Raw genomic sequence first — 18,810 nt, forward strand, 5'->3', positions numbered from 1 at the left:
AAAAGCAATAATTCAGATACAAATTGCATTACCAGCTAGCTTTTGTGTACTAAATCCATCTTAGCGTCTGAAAGCTGTATTCAAGTAACTGAACGTCAAAATGTTTTCTTCCAAAGAGGAGCCACAAGTAGCAATACCGCAAGGATATATAAATCTAGTCTGCTCAGTCATACCATCAACGTACCTGCAAAGCTTTTGTTACCAATTAAAAATGTCAGATCAGTAATGAATAGAAATACTAATTCAATATCAATACATACATAACGATATACATAAAAGCCAACATCTGGTGGAAGATTTAATAGAGAGTACATTCTCATCAAGCCATTTTGTTAACTGCATATTCAAATACATTAAGCAATAATAAAATCGGACAGCTCCTGTATTAAATCAATTTTCAGTATATTTTAGTGTAATGTATTTGCTCTATTTTGAATTATCTTTAACTCAGTCTGATTACATGTTTTTCTGAAAATATCTCAACTCAGTCAATACAATGACTATAAAAATTCATGGGTGATATTCTCCAGCCTCCCAGCTGTGTATTTCCTGCCAGTGGGAGGTGGTGTGTTTGCAAGTGGCAGGATTCTCTGGTCCCACTGCTGTCAATGGGAATTTCCACTGACGTCACCCAACAGTGGCAGGAAACCCGAGGGCAAAGTTGCACTGCCGGCGGGACCAGAGAATCCTGCCGACGAGAACGGCTGGAGAGTTCCAGCCCATATGCTAAAAACTGATTGCACTACTGTCCAGATCACATAACACTGCCAAGTGTCTTCCAGCAATGGTGTTAGAAGATATTTCTTGATTTTTCCCTCTGTGACAAAATAGCAGATTTGTGAGTAGGGGTAACCTGAATGAGATAATGCCTATCCAGAGTTAATCAGCACAAGCTTATGTACAACCACCCCATGCACCATAACAATGATCTGCACATGGATACACATTGCCACATCCTGAGCTTTAGCTCATTTAATTAATCATTCCCCTGCTTCACTTACTCCAGATAGCTGTCATGCCTTTGTTCAAAAGCTGCTAATTCACACTTATTGTATACCTCTCAGTCTCATTGTTGTTAACCCAAGTGCCAAGGAGATGATGCATGTATTGTTCAAAAGGTTTGTAAATGGTAGATTTCACTGTATGAGATTCCAGTAACACAAATACTTGTTAAAACCATTAAATTCATGATATATGTTGAAGAACAAAGGTTGAAGTTGTCAGTTCAATACTAGTTTGACAAGATCTGGAAAATGAGCATGGCACTGCACCATTATTAAAGTCAAGACCTGTATGTTCAAAGCTGCAAGGCTGAATAAAGCTTCTGTTAGATCTGAATTAAGCAGAGATAAACCCATGCATTTAAAACAAGAAAAGGAAGAGTACTAGGCAGAAGTTACTGTAAAGGACATTCCATTAATTTGCTTCCTGGGGCACAAGTCCAATTTTTACAATGAAAATGCAAGATTCGATTATAGTTGGAATACTACTCTAATGACTCGTCTTAATTTGCCAATCTAGTGATTCTTAATTCCTGTACATCTTCAGAAATAATGTCTTTTGAGAAAGATATTTTATACTCAAAATATAGTCACCTTTTTCTCTATTACAGAATGCAACATAATATTTTTCAGTTGAATATATCAAATACCTAAATGCATGGGTTTATCAATTCCAGCAACTTGTACCATGGATAGGGAAGAGACATAAGAACATAAGAACATAAGAAATAGGAGCAGGAGTAGGCCATCTGGCCCTTCGAGCCTGCCCCGCCATTCAATAAGATCATGGCTGATCTGTCGTGGCTCAGTTCCACATTCCCGCCCTCTCTCCATAACCCTTAATCCCCTCGCTTATCAAAAACCCATCAACCCGCGTCTTAAAAATATTTAGCGAGGCAGCCTCCACCACCTCAACGGGCAGAGAATTCCAGAGATTCACCACCCTTTGAGTGAAGAAGTTCCTCCTCAACTCCGTTCTAAACCGTCCCCCCTTTATCTTGAGGCTGTGCCCCCTAGTCCTACTGTCCTTTCTGAGCGGGAAGAGTCTCTCCACCTCTATCCTATCCATCCCATTCATCATCTTATATGTCTCAATGAGATCTCCCCTCATTCTTCTAAACTTTAACGAGTACAAGCCTAGTTTATTCAGCCTCTCCTCATAGCTCAACCCCCTCAACTCCGGTATCAGCCTAGTAAACCTCCTCTGCGCTCCCTCCAAGGCCAAAATATCCTTGCGTAAGTACAGCGACCAAAACTGCACACAGTACTCCAGCTGCGGCCTCACCAATGCCCTATACAGCCGCAGCAAGACCTCCCTACTTTTATATCCAATTCCCCTCGCTATGAAGGCCAGCATCCCATTAGCCTTCCTGACCACCTGCTGCACCTGCAGGCTGGGTTTTTGCAACTCATGCACAAGGACCCCGAGGTCCCCCTGCACCGTCACCTGCTGCAGTTTTTCGCCACGTAAGTAATAGTCCTTCCTACCATTATTCCTACCAAAGTGGACCACCTCGCACTTGCCAACATTAAATTCCATTTGCCAGTTCCTGGCCCATTCGCCCAGCCTACCTAGATCCTTCTGCAGACTCTCCACACCCTCCGCGCAATTTGCCGTTCCACCAATCTTGGTGTCATCAGCAAATTTCGACACCATACACTCGGTTCCCTCCTCCAGATCATCTATATAAATGGTAAATAGCTGAGGCCCCAGCATGCATTAGCGACAGCTGCATTAAAGTCATGGCTTCAGTGCTAAATAGGCCACATTCTACACAACATCCTTGTATAGCTTCAGGAACTAAATCCAGCTGATTGGTAGCAGTTTACTGCTAAAGCAGTATAATAAAAGGCTTTATGTTCACTGTGGAGCATTAGTGTCATCAGTTACAGTCTGTTAAGAGACCTGAGGCTGGAGTTTTGCTGCTCTCTAAAAGTTTGGGTTGCACTTGGAATATAGTGCTCAATTCTGGTCGCCACACTACCAGAAAGATGTGGAGGTTTTGGAGAGGGTGCAGAAAAGATTTACCAGGATGTTGTCTGGTATGGAGGCATTAACTATGAGGAGAGGTTGGAGAAACTTGGTTTGTTCTCGCTGAAACGAGGGAGGTTGAGGGGCAACCTGATAGAAGTCTACAAGATTATGAGGGGTATGGACAGAGTGGATAATCAGAAGCTTTTTTCCAGGATGGAAGAGTCAATTACTAGGGGGCATAGGTTTAAGGTGTAAGGGGCATGGTTTAAAGGAGATGTATGAGGCAGACATTTTACACAGAGGGTGGTGAGTGCCTGGCACTCACTGCTGGAGGAGGTCGTGGAAGCAGATACGATAGTGAGTTTTAAGGAGCGTCTGGACAAATACATGAATAGGATGGGAATAGAGGGATTTGGTTCCCAGAAGGGTAGGGGGTTTTAGTTCAGTTGGGCAGCATGGTTGAAGGGCCGAAGAGCCTGTTCCTGTGCTATAATTTTGTTTGTTCTTACAACTAAATCTTTGTTTTTGTCAATATTGAGGTCATCACAGATGGACAACTGCAATGTTTTTGTTACTTCCCTTAAGAAACAAATTTACACTTTAATCAAGCTTACTTCAGTTAATAACAATTTGTATTTATATAGCACCTTTAACATAGCCAAACACGCTCAGAAGCTTCAACACAAACACATGAAAAGCTTGGTCTAAGGTATAGGTTTTAAGAAACATCCTGAAAGCAGAGAGCAAAAGAGGTTTAAAAAGGAATCCCATAGCTTTAGGCCTTAGCAGCTGTAGGTACAACCACCAGAGTTGGGCTGATTACAAACACGTGAGAATGCTGAACAGGCCATAATTAGAGCAGGGTTGTGGGACTGGACGAATCCTCACAGATGTTTCCTGCAGCATTCAGCATGTTCTCGGTCAATAATGTTTGCGTGGCACATAACCTCTCAAATGCCATTTTAATTCTCTTCCGGCATCTAGTGGTTCACCACAGCAGACTTTTGTCTGTTTCCATTGTTAGGTATTCCTGAAACAGGTCACTAGTCTGTCACTAAGGACTTATAGCTTAAGGGGCACGACTCCGCATCAAGCATTGGTGACCAGAAGTATACTGTCCTTGCTGCCAGCCATTGGCACATTAGAAGGATTTGCAGTTATCCTCAACCAGCAAGTCCTGGGTTGAGACTCAAACCCAAAGCTTCTGACTCAGAGGCAGGGACACTACCCACTGCACTATAAAACCTTCTCACAGTGTCTCTACAATGCTTTATTCTGATAACAGACTGTACTCACGACTGTATCCTTCTTCCTACTGTTTTTAGACCTGCACTCTATCCAGCCTCTATCTCCTCTAAGCACTTCCTATTCCTATGGATCCCTTTAACACTCCAATCCTCTCCTGAACTTCGACATCCTAACTATGTCCAGACTTCCCATACCCAATACACTCACCAGTTCTTCCTGACCCTTACACCTTTCTGTACTCCCACAAACTAACACTCACTCACATGTGGGCCAGAATTCTGCAGTCTTGTATGCCCTGCTACAGCTACCAGTGAGAACGGCGAATTTGGCACTCAGCCAAATCTCGATTCACTGCAGCAAGACCGGAGAATCTGCGCCACAGGTGAGGTTGGAGAATTCCAGCCATAATTTTCAATTATTGTATCCTCCCAGTATTTAGATCTCACCTTGAGTAAACCAATCCCTTTAGAAGTGCTCCATCGAATCAGCCACCTCCCTCTGTATTGTCCTCCGAGCTCGGCCCTCCACAGCAACTCAATTTCACACTAGGTAGGTGATCTCTGGCCTCTCACAGCAAGCTCTTCAAGTGACATCTTTCATTTTCATTATGCCAATTCCAGTGTTCTGACTGTAATATGTAGTAATAATTGCCCATTTCTTAAATTATTCATTCCTGGGACATGGGCATTGCTGGCTGGCCAGCATTTATTGTCCACCCTAATTGCCCGTGGGCAGTTGAGAATCAACTACATTGTTGTGGCTCTGTAGGCATGTAGGCCAGACCAGATAAGGATGGCAGATTGCCTTCCCTAACAGACATTAGTGAAACAAATGGATTTTTCTGACAATCAACAATAGTTTCATGGGCATCAGTAGATCTTTAATTCCAGATATTTTTTATTGGATTCAAATTCCACCATCTGCCATGGCGTGATTCAAACCCTGGTTCACAGAACTTTAGTTGAGTTTCTAGGTTAATAACCTAGCAATAATACCACTGGGCCATCATCCCTCCTAAATTATCCAAATTAAGGATGCAGATAATAAGATCAAGATTTCGTTTTGTCATTGATCAAGCCAGTAGGTTAAGGAAATCATTAAGCATTTTTGCTGCATTGTTCTCCGTATCTGAAATGTCTTTTTAAATTTGCACGAATGTAAATATTCTTGACCTGCACATTTCCAGAAAAAGTAATACATACCATTGTGCCATTGTGTGTCATCTTGTAATTTTCAGAAGGTAATTCATAAAATTGCAAAATAAGGAGAATGTTGAGGATAGAGTTTCAATGAAGGCGGCAAATTTTGTCTGCATCGTGCAGCCTTACCTTTGTCTTTCTGATGCAATAAATAAATCACTTCAAATGAAAACAATATTCTTGGCAGCAAAAAGTGAATTTTTTTATTGAAGACTTTGAAAAGCAATTGTGATACAACTTCAGAATTATGCTGACAAATGATTTACAGCTAATCATTTTTCAGTTTGAATGGATAATTATAAAGAATTAAGACTTCAGCACACAATATGATATTCATACTGTCCTGGTCCCTCAACGCCGATAATATAGTTAAGAAAACCCACCAATGCCTCCACTTTCTCAGGAGGCAAAGGAAATTCGACATGTCCGCTACAACGCTCACCAATTTTTACAGATGCACTGTGGAAAACATTCTTTCTGGATGTATCACAGCTTGATATGGCTCCTGCTCTGTCCAAGACCACAAAAAACTACAAAGGGATGTAAACGATGCCCAGTCCATCATGCAAATCAGTCTCCCATCCATTGACTCTGTCTACACTTCCCGTTGCCTCAGAAAAGCAACCAGCATAATGAAGGACTCCACTCACCCTGGGCATACTCTCTTCCACCTTCTTCTGTCCAGAAAAAGATACAAAAGTCTGAGGTCACGTGCCAGCTGCTTCAAGAACAGCTTCTTCCCTGCTGTCATCACCCTTCTGAATAGACCTATCTTATATTAAGTTGATTTTTCTCTATACCTTAGCTATGACTGTAACACTACATTCTGCATCCTCTCCTTTCCTCCTCTATGAACGGTATGCTTTGTCTGTATGGCACGACAGAAACAATATTTTCCACTGTATACCAATACATGTGACAATAATAAATCAAATCATAAGATTTTCATTACAAATAGCACAATAATTCTGTGCAAGTTTAAATATTAATTTACAGATAGCTGAAGCTTCAACACATTATAGCAAGAAAAAATATTCTATTCCTTTCAGACATACTTTATTGGTACTTGTTACACTATGTAAAAGTTGATGTTGGTACTTATTTATAGCATTTTTAGGGTTTATACTTAGATCATAAAAACACAGAAAAGACCTTGCAGTTTAGTGCTGTTTATATCCTCAAGCTATCTCAAACAGTTTCAAAGCCAATCAATTACTTTTGAAGAGTAGTCAGTATTGTTTTCTATGCAAACACAAACAGCCAATTTGCACACAGCTAGGTTCCACAGAAAGTAATAGAATAATGACCAGAAATGTATTTTGCCAATGTTGATTAAGAGACTATCGTGTCAGGTAACTGGGAGAACTCTCTTGCTCTTCAACTAATGCCAAGGGATCTTTTGCATCCACTTGAGAGGATAGACAGGTTTTCATTCAAGAGATCTCCAACAATGCAGTACTCTATCAGTACGAAAGCAACATCTTATATTGACAGAGCCTTTAACACAGAAACGCACTCTAAGGTGCTTCAAATGAGTGTAACCAGATAAATGTTGGCATCTACACTGAGGTTTCAATTTAGATTATGTCTTTTTCCTACTGCTTCTATATCTGTCTGACAAACAAACTTTTCCAGACAGCTTGTACAAATCCTCTATAGCAGGTGTGCACCTCCCCAACTTCAAAGCTTCCGGATAAACTGTATTGCAGCAGGCGCAATGAAATGGTTACCTTTAATGAAGTCTGAGTGCATACATATTCATCTTCATGTTGCTAAACACTGACAACTAAAATAATTATTTCATTCTATTCTATTGTAATGCTAACATTGCAAAGCACTTTTTTTTTGCAAAGTTTATGTAGTCATCAAAACACTGAAGCATATCTTTTTACCTCAGTGGTCAGCAATAAACAACTCTTTTATCCCCATACATGAAGCAGCTTAGACTTTACACGATATTGATTCCTAATGGACAACTTTAATACATTTGATGGCTGTCGCTGATAGTAACTGTACTTACAAAAAGAAGTAACTTCATGACCTCAGATTTGGCAAATGCAAATCCTTCTGGATTAATAGTAGTCATAGGTTAAAACCTGAGATATCCACTTCCGTTGCTATAAAGAAATATATAGTGTACTAGATAATCAATAGATCCAACACACGTTCAATCTATTCACTGCAAGCTCAAAATCGTTCTTTTTAAAAACTGTAACAAAATTTATAATAACACGCTGATTAGCCAGACAGCATGAATGTGGTGCAAGTCCAGGTTAGATTGCAGATCAAATAATAAGCAGAACTACAGACACAAAACAAGGATGGTACATTGACACCAAATTAACTGATCCATTCTTGCATACTCCACAATAATCACTGTAACAAAAGCTGATGAGCTCTCAGATCCACACTGACAACACAGTTACAGTGATAACAGATAGCAATTAAACAAGCAATATACAGACACTCACAGTATAATACAGCTCTACTAAATGCATCTTTATTCTTTAAATTTAACTTAAGCCTGTGGAATGGAAATGGCTGATCTATGAACAAAGAGAAGTGAATAAAGATATTGCATCCATTGCTGTAATTGGGAGGTCGCTTTTTATCCACTTTATTGTGCGTATTCTTGCTCTCCAGGGATCATCTAATTCAAAATGTTTTGTTTGCTTCCCAATTTTCCGGATCAGGTTTAGTGAACCAATTTAATTCATGTGAGTCTTGCAAAAAGTAATGGCCACAATTACCTCTCCCCATAGACATGTCATGCATCTTACTAAAGACCTATTCAATGCAGTCTCACAATGCTGACTCATCAAAGAGCCCTCTATTTTGGCAATGTCCAATTTAAACAATAGCTTAGCAAGAAGGTTCACTATAATGAGCAAAAATGGCAAGTGCGTTTTAACTAAAACTGATTCTAAAATTAGAACATCCTCCTTCGTTTTTGTTAAGGGACAGGACTTGCCTCCTTGCTGCCTAAACCTCTTTTCTCAGCCTAAGATTGCCAAATCTCCAAGAGTCTCCATCAATCTCTGGATACTGCTGTGTGTAACCCTGGAGAAAAACCAGTGGGACATTAAAAAGATGATTTTTTAAAAAGTTTAACTGACAGTCAAGCATCATTTAATTGGGTAATGAGTCTCCTTGCTTTCCAATTGGTTTAGGAAAGCAGTACATCCTGAGAATGGATGTGTTGGCCGCCAAATGGCAGGGGGACAACTCGTGATCAGACTTCCAGGATTACACTTAATCATTGTTGCCAATTTTACTTCCAACAATGTACTAAAATATTTTTGAATGTTTTGCTATTATGACAGTGAAACTATGTGGATTACCTTAGAGTAATCAAAGTAAACTGTGTGTTTTTTTAAAGAATGAACTTTACTTGGGACATAAAACTTAGAATGGATCTAAAGAAGTGTCATCCTGACTCAAAATGTTAACTCTGTTTTCTCTCTCCACAGATGCTGCAGGCCTGCTGAGTTTTTCCAGCATTTTCTGTTATTATTTCAGATTTCCAGCATCTGCAATATTTTGCTTTTATGTTAGAATGGTTCTAAATGGGTGCAGCAGATTTCATGTTTCTATCTGCATAAAACTACCCTGAGACAATAGAAAGACGCTCACAAAAACACAGAAGATAGCAGCAGGAGTAAACCGCACAACCTGGAGAGCCTGCTCCACCATTCAATGTGATCATGGTTGATCTCAATCTTCAACTCTATTTGGCTGATCACTCCTGATATCCCTTAATTCCATGAGAGGCTAAAAATCAGCCTATCCCAGCCTTAAATATATTCAACAATGGAGCATTCACAACCCTCTAGGGTAGATAGTTCCAAAGATTCCCAACACGGTGATGAAACGATTCTCCTCAGCTCAACCTAAATAATTGCCCTCTTATCTTCAGACTGTGCACCTAGATTTCCAAGAGAAACAATTTTCAATCTCCAATCTGCCATGCCCATTCAGGATCTTGTATGTTTCAATAAGATAATCTCTCATTTTTGTGAACCATCCAGAGAATTTAGGTCCAATTCAGTCATCAAAGGTTAGCTCCCTCATTGGAGGGACCAATTTAGTGAACCTTGGCTATAATTTCTCCAATGCAAATATATTAATCTTTAAATATGGAGACTACAATTGCACACAGTGTTCCAGGTGTAGTCTCACCAAAGTTGTTGCAAAATGTCTTTATTTCTGCACTCTAAGCCCTTGCAATAAAGGGCAACTTGCCATTTGCCTTCCTAATTGCTTGTTGTATCTGCATGCTACAGGAATATCACGGAAATATTGCAATGGTTATCAAAGCTGTACTATAGATATGATTAAGAAATTTCTAGCTCACGACTGTTTTATTTCAGCATCGAGACTTTATGATTTATTTGTCAGCAGCATTAAGTGTGAACAAATCAGACTCAGAACACACCATCCTCACCTCAACTTTCCACAAGTGATACCACAACTTGTAAGTTGTGCCTCAGTATCACCATTAGTTAAACAGTGCAGGACTTCTCATCTCCTGCCCATGAATCATTCACCATCATGTGCATTGAGTTCCATCACATCTTAACAATGTGCTAGGTACTCAACTAATTTTAAAAATGTCTGGTCACTGACATTTTTCAATCAATATGCTCGAGTGCACTTTTTTTGGTCAACCTATTCACCTCAAACACTGCGTGGAAGGCATTGATGCAGAACAAAATACAACTGAAGTCTAATCATCAATTGCAGGTAAATATCTTATTAATTTCCCTTGATTGCAACAATTAACATCCTTATCATTACTTGCCAGCAATGCCACTATGCCAATATTCATTCCAGTTTTCCATTCTGCTTCTAATCTTAAAAACATTTATGGCCTGATTGAATATAAGAGATTTATCAGCTAGAAAATAAATAATGAGGTAAATCTCGCAGCACCACCATTATTGGGGCTATCTGGGATTTTTGAGTAACCTGCTGTAATCAGATAAAAAGATAATGTTGAGGTCCAGAAATTCCTGGAGATTTGTGACTTTATCATAGTGAACCAATGCTGGAGAGCCCATTTCACAGGACAAATGTCTCAGAATATTTGAGTGACTCCAACTATTATTTCAGCCATTCGTAAAGTCACGAGACTTTAGCACTGCACCATTTCATTCATCCTAACAGTTGAACAGCTAATTATTATAGCTCTACCCAGATAATTCATCAATAGCAAAAACAAGTTTACTCAAATAAAACTTGAGATTTTGGTGTCATCTACAAATTTATTATATAATCAACACCACTTCCTAGGTCATTAATAAAGAAGATGAAGTGGATCAGACCTAGGATTAATCCCCTTGGGGGAGTGGGGGGGAGGTCAGCAGTAGTAATATGTTTCCAAAATGAATCATGTCCATTAATCATAAGTTTTGGTTGCAGAATTACAGCTAATTTCTCATCTAACGTTTGAAATTTCTATTGATGTCACAGGATTCTTGTGAAGTAACCTTAAGATTGAGATACTTTATACAAAGAACAACCCAGCACGGGAAACACGCCCTTCGGCCCAACAAGCCCGCGCCGCCGCATCACCCTACACCTATTCTACCCTGCGTATCTACAAATAGAACCCCTGACTTAGCCAGATTCAGGGGAGAATAGTGTCAATTTGGTAAAACCAATCAGCCTAAGAGCACACCTTTGGGGTGTGGGAGGAAACCGGAGCGCCCGGAGGAAACCCACGCAACCACAGGGAGAATGCACAAACTCCCACAGACACAGGCCCAAATCCATGTATCTGCACAGCTAGCAGTGCTAGTCACCGAGCTGTTGCGGCGCCCGTCTACCGGTCCAGGATCAAGCACACACACCGACACGAAGTACTAGGCCACTCCCGGAACCTCCAGGAGCAGCCCACGCACGACCCACCGTGTGCATGCCCCTCGTTTGACAACGAGGTGGACCTCCACCTGCGGAGTGAAAAGACAAAAACGTTAATCACAAGCCTGCCTTTCCGGTGTCTCCCGAGGTTCTAACCCTTATTCAATAACCCCTACCATAACCCTCCATCCTCGTTTCACTCATGTGCCTATCTAACTAAACCTTAAACGAGTCCAACGTTCCCGCCTCCACCACCCTACTCGGTAGCGTGTTCCATACCCCCACTACTCTCTGCGTAAAGAACCTTCCTCTCATATCCAAATTATACCTCTCCCCCCTCACCCTTAAATCATGTCCTCTTGTATTCGTAACCAATCTAGGGAGCAGTCTCTCACTATTGACCCTGTCTATTCCCTTCAGTAGCTTATATACCTCTATCATGTCACCCCTCAATCTCCGTCTTTCCAAAGAGAACAGTCCCAGTTTCTCCAACCTTTCCTCGTAACCCAACCCCTCCATGCCAGGCAACATCCTGGTAAACCTCCTCTGCACCCTTTCCAGAGCCTCCACGTCCTTCCGGTAGTAAGGTGACCAGAACTGGACGCAGTACTCCAAATGCAGTCTAACCAACGTTCTATACAACTGAAGCATTAGACGGCAGCTTTTAAACTCTATACCTCTTCCTATAAAGGCTAGCATTCCATAAGCCTTCCTGACAACATTCTCCACTTGTGTCACAACCTTCATGGATTTGTGAACCTGCACTCCCAGGTCCCTCTGTGTTTCTATACTCCTAATTTGTCTACCTTTAATCACATAGCTCCTCTCTACATTATTCCTTCCAAAATGCATCACCTCGCATTTGTCAGGATTAAATTCCATCTGCCACCTATCTGCCCAATGCACCAACCTATCTATATCCTGTTGTATCACCTGACAATCCACTTCGGTACCTGCCAACCCTGCCATCTTGGTGTCATCAGCAAACTTGCTGATCACACCACCTACGCTCTCTTCCAAGTCATTTATGTATACTACAAAGAGGAGAGGTCCCAGTACCGAGCCCTGCGGCACACCACTGGTCACTGGCCTCCAGCTGGACAAAGTCCCCTCCACAACTACCCTCTGTCTCCTATTGCCCAGCCAGTTCTCAATCCACCTAGCTACCTGACCCCGTATCCCATGCGCCTTAACCTTTTCTACCAGCCTACCATGACGGACTTTGTCAAACGCCTTACTGAAATCCATATAGATGACATCAACGGCTTGCCCATCGTCAACCGTTTTTGTCACCTCCTCAAAGAATTCCACCAGATTCGTAAGGCAAGACCTCCCACTAACAAAGCCATGTTGCGTATCCCCAATCAGACCGCAACGCTCCAAATGCTCATAAATCCTACCCCTAAGTACTTTTTCCATTAATTTCCCTACCACCGATGTCAAACTCACCGGCCTATAATTCCCAGGGTTATCCCTACTACCTTTTTTGAACAGCGGTACCACATTTGCCACCCTCCAGTCTTCTGGGACCTCACCTGTGTCCAAAGAAGAGACAAAGATTTGCGCCAGAGGCCCAGCAATTTCATCTTTCACCTCCCTAAGCAGCCTGGGATAAATACCATCAGGCCCCGGAGCTTTATCCGTCCTTACGCTACCTAAAAGCCCTAGCACTTCCTCCCTCGTAATAGATATTTCCTGCAGCTGATCCTCAGCTCCCTCTAACAGACCGCACGATTCCGAACCCCTCTCCTTTGTGAATACCGACACAAAGTATTCATTCAGGAGATCCCCCATTCCCTCCGACTCAATACATAACTCCCCGCTTTTGTCCCTAAGAGGACCAATTTTCCATCTAACTACTCTCTTGCTCCTAATATAGGAATAAAATGCCTTTGGATTCTCCTTAATCCTACCAGCCAAAGCCATTTCATGCCCTCTCTTCTCCCTTCTAACTCCCCTTTTTAGCTCCCTCCTACTCTCTCTATATTCCTCCAGCGCACTCTCCGTACCCAGTCGTTTCGACCTAACATACGCCTCCCTCTTCTTCCTGACCAAGTCTTCGATACCCCCTGTAATCCACGGCTCTCTAATCCTACCTTTCCCATCCTTCCTCTTAACCGAAACATACCTCCCCTGCAACCATTTCATTTTGCCTTTAAAAGCCTCCCACTTGCCAACCATGGACTTGCCAGCTAACAGTCCTTCCCAATCAGTGTCCTGCAGCTCTCTCCTAATCCTGCTATAGCTCGCCTTTCCCCAGTTCAGCACACTCCCGTTCGGCCGGCACTCGTCCCTTTCCATTTTTATCCTAAAGTAGACGGACTTGTGGTCACTATTAGCCACATGTTCGCCTACCTCTACCTCTCCCACCTGCCCCGGCTCATTACCCAACACTAAATCCAGTATAGCCTCTCCCCTAGTCGGACTAGTTACATACTGCTCTAGAGACCCTTCCAAAACACATTTCACAAACTCCTCTCCCTCCGTACCCCCAGCTCTAGGCCCCCTCCAATTCACTCCAGGAAGATTAAAGTCACCCACTACAACCACCCTATTCTTCCTGCACCTATCCAAAATGCCCCTGCAAATACCTTCCTCCACTGACCTCGGGCTGTTGGGTGGCCTATAGTACACCCCTAGCAATGTAATCTCTCCCTTTTTATTCCTCAACTCCACCCACAGCGACTCAATCCCTATCTCTTCCATATTGTCCTCCCTCTGCACTACTGTGATGTTTTCCTTTACCAACAGTGCCACCCCTCCACCTCTCTTCAACCCTCTTCTGTCACACCTAAAACACTTGTACCCAGGAACATTCAACTGCCAGTCCTGCCCTTCCCTTAACCACGTCTCTGTTACAGCCACCACATCTAACTGCCTCACACACATCAAGGCCCTAAGCTCATCCGTTTTCCCTGTCACACTCCTAGCATTGAAACAGACACAGTTCAACCCACAAGTGTCCCTCGGAACCTCCTTCTCCCTGATACTTTTCCTTTCACCCGACTCTCTCCCATCCACCTCCCCACCCCCCCTCCATATTAGTTTAAACCCTTCATAAACACCCTAGCTAACCTCCCCGCTAAGACATTAGTTCCCCTCCCGTTCAAATTCTCCCCACCCTTCCTGTACAATTGCCCTTCTCTCCTAAACACCTCCCAGTGATCCACAAAAGTAAAGCCCTCTACCCTACACCGATCCCTCAACCATGCATTATAAAAAGCTTTGCACGTAGATAATTTCTACCAGAGTTTCCTCATCCGTTACCCAAGTGGCTTCCTCAAAAAAAACTTCAAATTTGCTGATGCCTTTATTTTTTGGAAGCTGTGTGATGAATTTCTAATATCCTTATCCTTTGCCAGATATCGTAAAAGGGATCTCTAATAATCCCTTCCATAAGCTTTCCAATAGGGAAGGACAGGCTGAAGGCTGGAAGTAAAAACACAAAATGCTGGAAATATTCAGTAGATCAGACAGCACATGCGGAGAGGGAAACAGAATTAATGCTTCAGAACTGTAGTCATTCTCCTCTTTGACTTTCATTCTTTTAAATAAAAATAATACGCATAAACTAACTTCCAGTTTAAGAAAACAGTCTCTGACTCCACTGAACAACTAAAGATACCAGCATTTCTTTTTGAGACTGAAGACACAGGCAAGAGGCTCACAGATCATCTTTCTCTTGAATCTCCTTTGGATGAAAATTATCCAGATCTGGACCCTTGTCATTATCAGTTTTATTAATCTACCCAGGATGACATTCCTATCTACTTTTATGTCATTCAATACTTCGCACTCCTCATCTGGAACAAAAGAATCATCAGTGAAGTACAGGACTGATTCAGAAGCTCTGCCATAATGTAAGGATGCTCATTCACCAGCTCAGGGAAAACACAACTCCTTTATTTACATGTTAAAACTATACAGAGGCTTGCAGCCTCATGGCTGCAATCAGCTCCCAAGATGGCTCTCAGCAACGAAACTTGAGCTTACCAGGGTGATCCCCATCCTGCTCCCTGATTGGTTCCCCAGGTCATGTGACCCTTACTCTGCAGACAGATTCTGAAAAGGACAATCACCACATCCATCCCCCTCTAAAACCTTTCTATACAAATGTCAATACTCAATTTACACAGTCTGAGATAATTAAACATTTGGTACATGAATTTAGTCAATTATAAGTTAATTAAACCCCCTTCAGGGGTTTCCGAATCCTCGTGGAGTAGTGTGACTCTTCGAACTGGGCACGTCCACAGGATTACTTTCAGCAGGAACCACAATGACAAGTGTCCCCTTCAGGCATAAGCAGTTCAGTTCTATCTGTTTCCATGGACATATTGAATGTGCCTGCCACAGGTACTTCAGTCAAAAACAGTTGGCAACATTTCCTGATGGCAAAACTGACTGCTGGAGCATCTCTCTTTTTCTCAAATTTCAATGTGTTTTCAGCAGATCCTTCCTGCTATGTCCACTTGATAAGGCAAGAGTCCAGTTTTAGAGACAATGATTCCAGGGACCTAATTCGACCCACTACCAAAATTCCTTATGTACACAACGTCATCAACCATAAATGACCATGCTGACTGACATGAATCATGACTTGCCTTCTGACTGCTCTGGCTGACCTTTACCCTCACCGGCAAATTTGGAAACAAGAGGTTTAGTCCCATTCTGAGACAACAGTTCATTAACATCTCTGCGGGCAGGACTCCTGTTGTTGCAAGTGGGACAGTCCTTAGTCAAGAAAGAAGTGTGGGAGTCTAGTCTTCAGATTCCTCCTGACTGCTTCTTTAGACCAGATTTAAAAGTTTGGATACTCACTCAGTTAGTCCATTGGATGCCAGTTACTAAGGCACAGCTCTTTGTACCATTAGACTGGTGAAGTTATGAAACTTAACTCACGAATACTGTTCCATTATCAGACACTATTACTTCAAGTATTCCGTGCATGAAAAAACATTTGCGTAATCTTTCAAAGGTAGTGTCTGATGTAAGAGATGTCACCTCAAAAACATCCATCCACTTAAAGTTTTCATCAACAATGAGCAAAAACATTATCCCCATGAATGGACCCAATGTAAGCAATATAGACTTGTACCCATGATCAGTCAGGCCATTCCCAAGAGTTCAGTGGGGCTGCAGCAGGCAACTTTTGTTGCAACTGGCACTGTTCGTAGTGTTTGATGAGACTTTCGATGTCGGCATCATTGCCAGACCACCACAGATAACTTCTGCCGAGCATCTTCACTTCTGAGATGCTCGATGAGCTCCCTGCCTTGAGTACTCTTGCTCCTCAGAGTATGAAGCCATCCTGGCAACTCAATTCATCCTTGTGGACAACAGCTTTCCAGCATCATTCCTCCCACTAAAAATGACAAAAGGTAAGATTTAAGTATTTTTTAATAAGAGAACATTTTAATTATTACCAGATTATCCACTGTTAAAGTTGGCCCGACTTTCAGAGTTAATGTTAAAGGGCCATGGGAGGATAGTTTGGCCAAGGATTAATTTGAGACCATGTAGCTAGCAAATATACTTGTGACTGCGTTCTCTTCCTAATTCCTAATATATACATTGATATAGCTAGAAAAGGCTTATATATATTTGAGTTATATGTTTGCATTATTTTACAGCAAAAAAAGGGGTGCCCACATAACGAGAATCTTTGGGGTTGCTGATGTTCTTGAGAGGTCATTAGGGATCCCCTAGTTCAAAAAGTTTGGAAACACTGTTTTTCTGTATGAATGCAAAGGAGGCAACAGTGCGACCCCCGTCCCAAGTCTGTGCAAATAAACGGTGGTTAGCACTGCTGCCTCATAGCGCCAGGGACAAGAGGCTCACAGATCATCTTTCTCTTGAATCTCCTTTGGATGAAAATTATCCAGATCTGGACCCCTGTCATTATCAGTTTTATTAATCTACTCAGGATGACATTCCTATCTACTTTTGTGTCATTCAACACATCGCACTCCTCATCTGGAACATAAGAATCATCAGTGAAGTACAGGACTGATTCAGAAGCTCTGCCATAATGTAAGGATGCTCATTCACCAGCTCAGGGAAAACACAACTCCTTTATTTACATGTTAAAACTATACAGAGGCTTGATTCCCGGCTTGGGTCACTTGTATGTGCAGAGTCCGCATGTTCTCACTGTGTTTGCGTGGGTTTCCTCTGGGTGTTCCGGTTTCCTCCCACAGTCTGGCCATGCTAAATTCTCCCTTAGTGTACCCAAACAAGCATCAAAGTAAGACAACTAAAGGATTTTCACAGTAACTTCATTGCAGTGCTAATGTAAACCTTAGTTGTGACACTAATAAATAAACATTAAACTTAATACTTTGAATTCATCCTATCTCAAGCTTGCAGTGGGGCTATTAATAGAAAATTGAATTGCACCAAAACTAGGAGAAGCGCACCATCACTTATAAAGGTAAAAGCTAATCAAAAACACCTTTCTGTTTAAAAACAGATAGTGAGAGGGAAAATTGATGTTATTTAAATTAAACCCCTCCTGTCTGTAACACTGCTCTGTAAATTGACCACAATCTTTCCAAAGAAACCAAGCAAGAAATTGCAATAAGATTCCCTGAGATATGCAAAACTGCAATAAAACTGAAATAATGAAAGTAGCCTGAAGCTTAAAATAATAAAGTATAAGTCCTCTAAGGAATTATCTGCAGATAAAATCAATCATTTTCTGTACCTGCACAAAACAGATTTCTTCCACTATTCTGACAAAGGGTCTCTTGGCTCAAAACTTCAACCTGTCTTTTCAGATTCTAATAAATCTGTTCCATATTGTGAGCATTTTCTGTTTAAATTCTATTTCACAACTCTTTGAATATCCTCTGACGTTCCCATTGTGGTATTAACAAATGTCCAGTCAATGTTACGTTGTCCAGATGATACCTTTAAATTTGTTTTTAAGTAAGCAAGTCAGTTATAACAAAATGATCCTTCTTCCAACATAATACTGAACAAAAAAGATTTAACTTTCTTTGCAACAAAATTAAAAACCATCTCACCAAATTCCCAAGAAATCCTGGGGGTGCCAACAAGGAATTGAAACAATTCCACCTCAGGTAAGAGCAATCTTGAGTTTCTTCCACAAGCGAGATCAAAAATCTCTAACAATTTGAATTAAAAAAAACTTCATATAAATGCTGATTCTTCCTGGAAAAAAGTGTTTCTCACACACAGTTCAAAAGAAAAATATAATCTTGTAACAATTGTGCTTTGAGGAGGTGGAGTTGTGATGATGGCACCCGAACTAGTAATCCAGAAACCCAAGCTAATGCTCTGGGGACATGGATTTGAATCCCATCAGAGAAGGTTAAGACCCTTACAACAGCCAAAATGGGGTTTGTTTGAACTCAGCACTGAATTATAGTTTTCCACCTGTGTGATTCAAACAGGTTTCCTTTCCCCTACAGGCAAAACTCCAAAATGAGGGTGGGGCATCCAGGTTCCATCTGCCATTTTTAAAGATCTGCAGAGTCTTCTCAATTCTATGAAAATTAGG

At 41.5% G+C, this 18,810-nt stretch overlaps 1 protein-coding gene across 3 annotated transcripts in view; it reads right to left on the reverse strand.

Moving 5' to 3' along the window:
* Window positions 1-18,810, reverse strand: part of immp2l (inner mitochondrial membrane peptidase subunit 2) — a 534,375-nt gene that overhangs the window by 445,192 nt on the left and 70,373 nt on the right. Inside the window, exon 4 of one of the 3 annotated variants that reach the window (XM_080191050.1) lies at window positions 14,429-16,650. The exons of the other annotated variants lie outside the window; for them this stretch is intronic. Within the exon in view, the coding sequence (XP_080047176.1) occupies window positions 16,605-16,650 (46 nt within the window). The 3' untranslated portion in view covers window positions 14,429-16,604. Of the gene's footprint in view, window positions 1-14,428; window positions 16,651-18,810 lie in introns of those variants that run through there. 3 annotated transcript variants of the gene reach the window in all.

The sequence above is a fragment of the Carcharhinus amblyrhynchos genome, chromosome 6 (assembly GCF_965287045.1).
Source record: "Carcharhinus amblyrhynchos chromosome 6, sCarAmb.v2.hapA, whole genome shotgun sequence".
Lineage (NCBI taxonomy): Eukaryota > Metazoa > Chordata > Chondrichthyes > Carcharhiniformes > Carcharhinidae > Carcharhinus > Carcharhinus amblyrhynchos.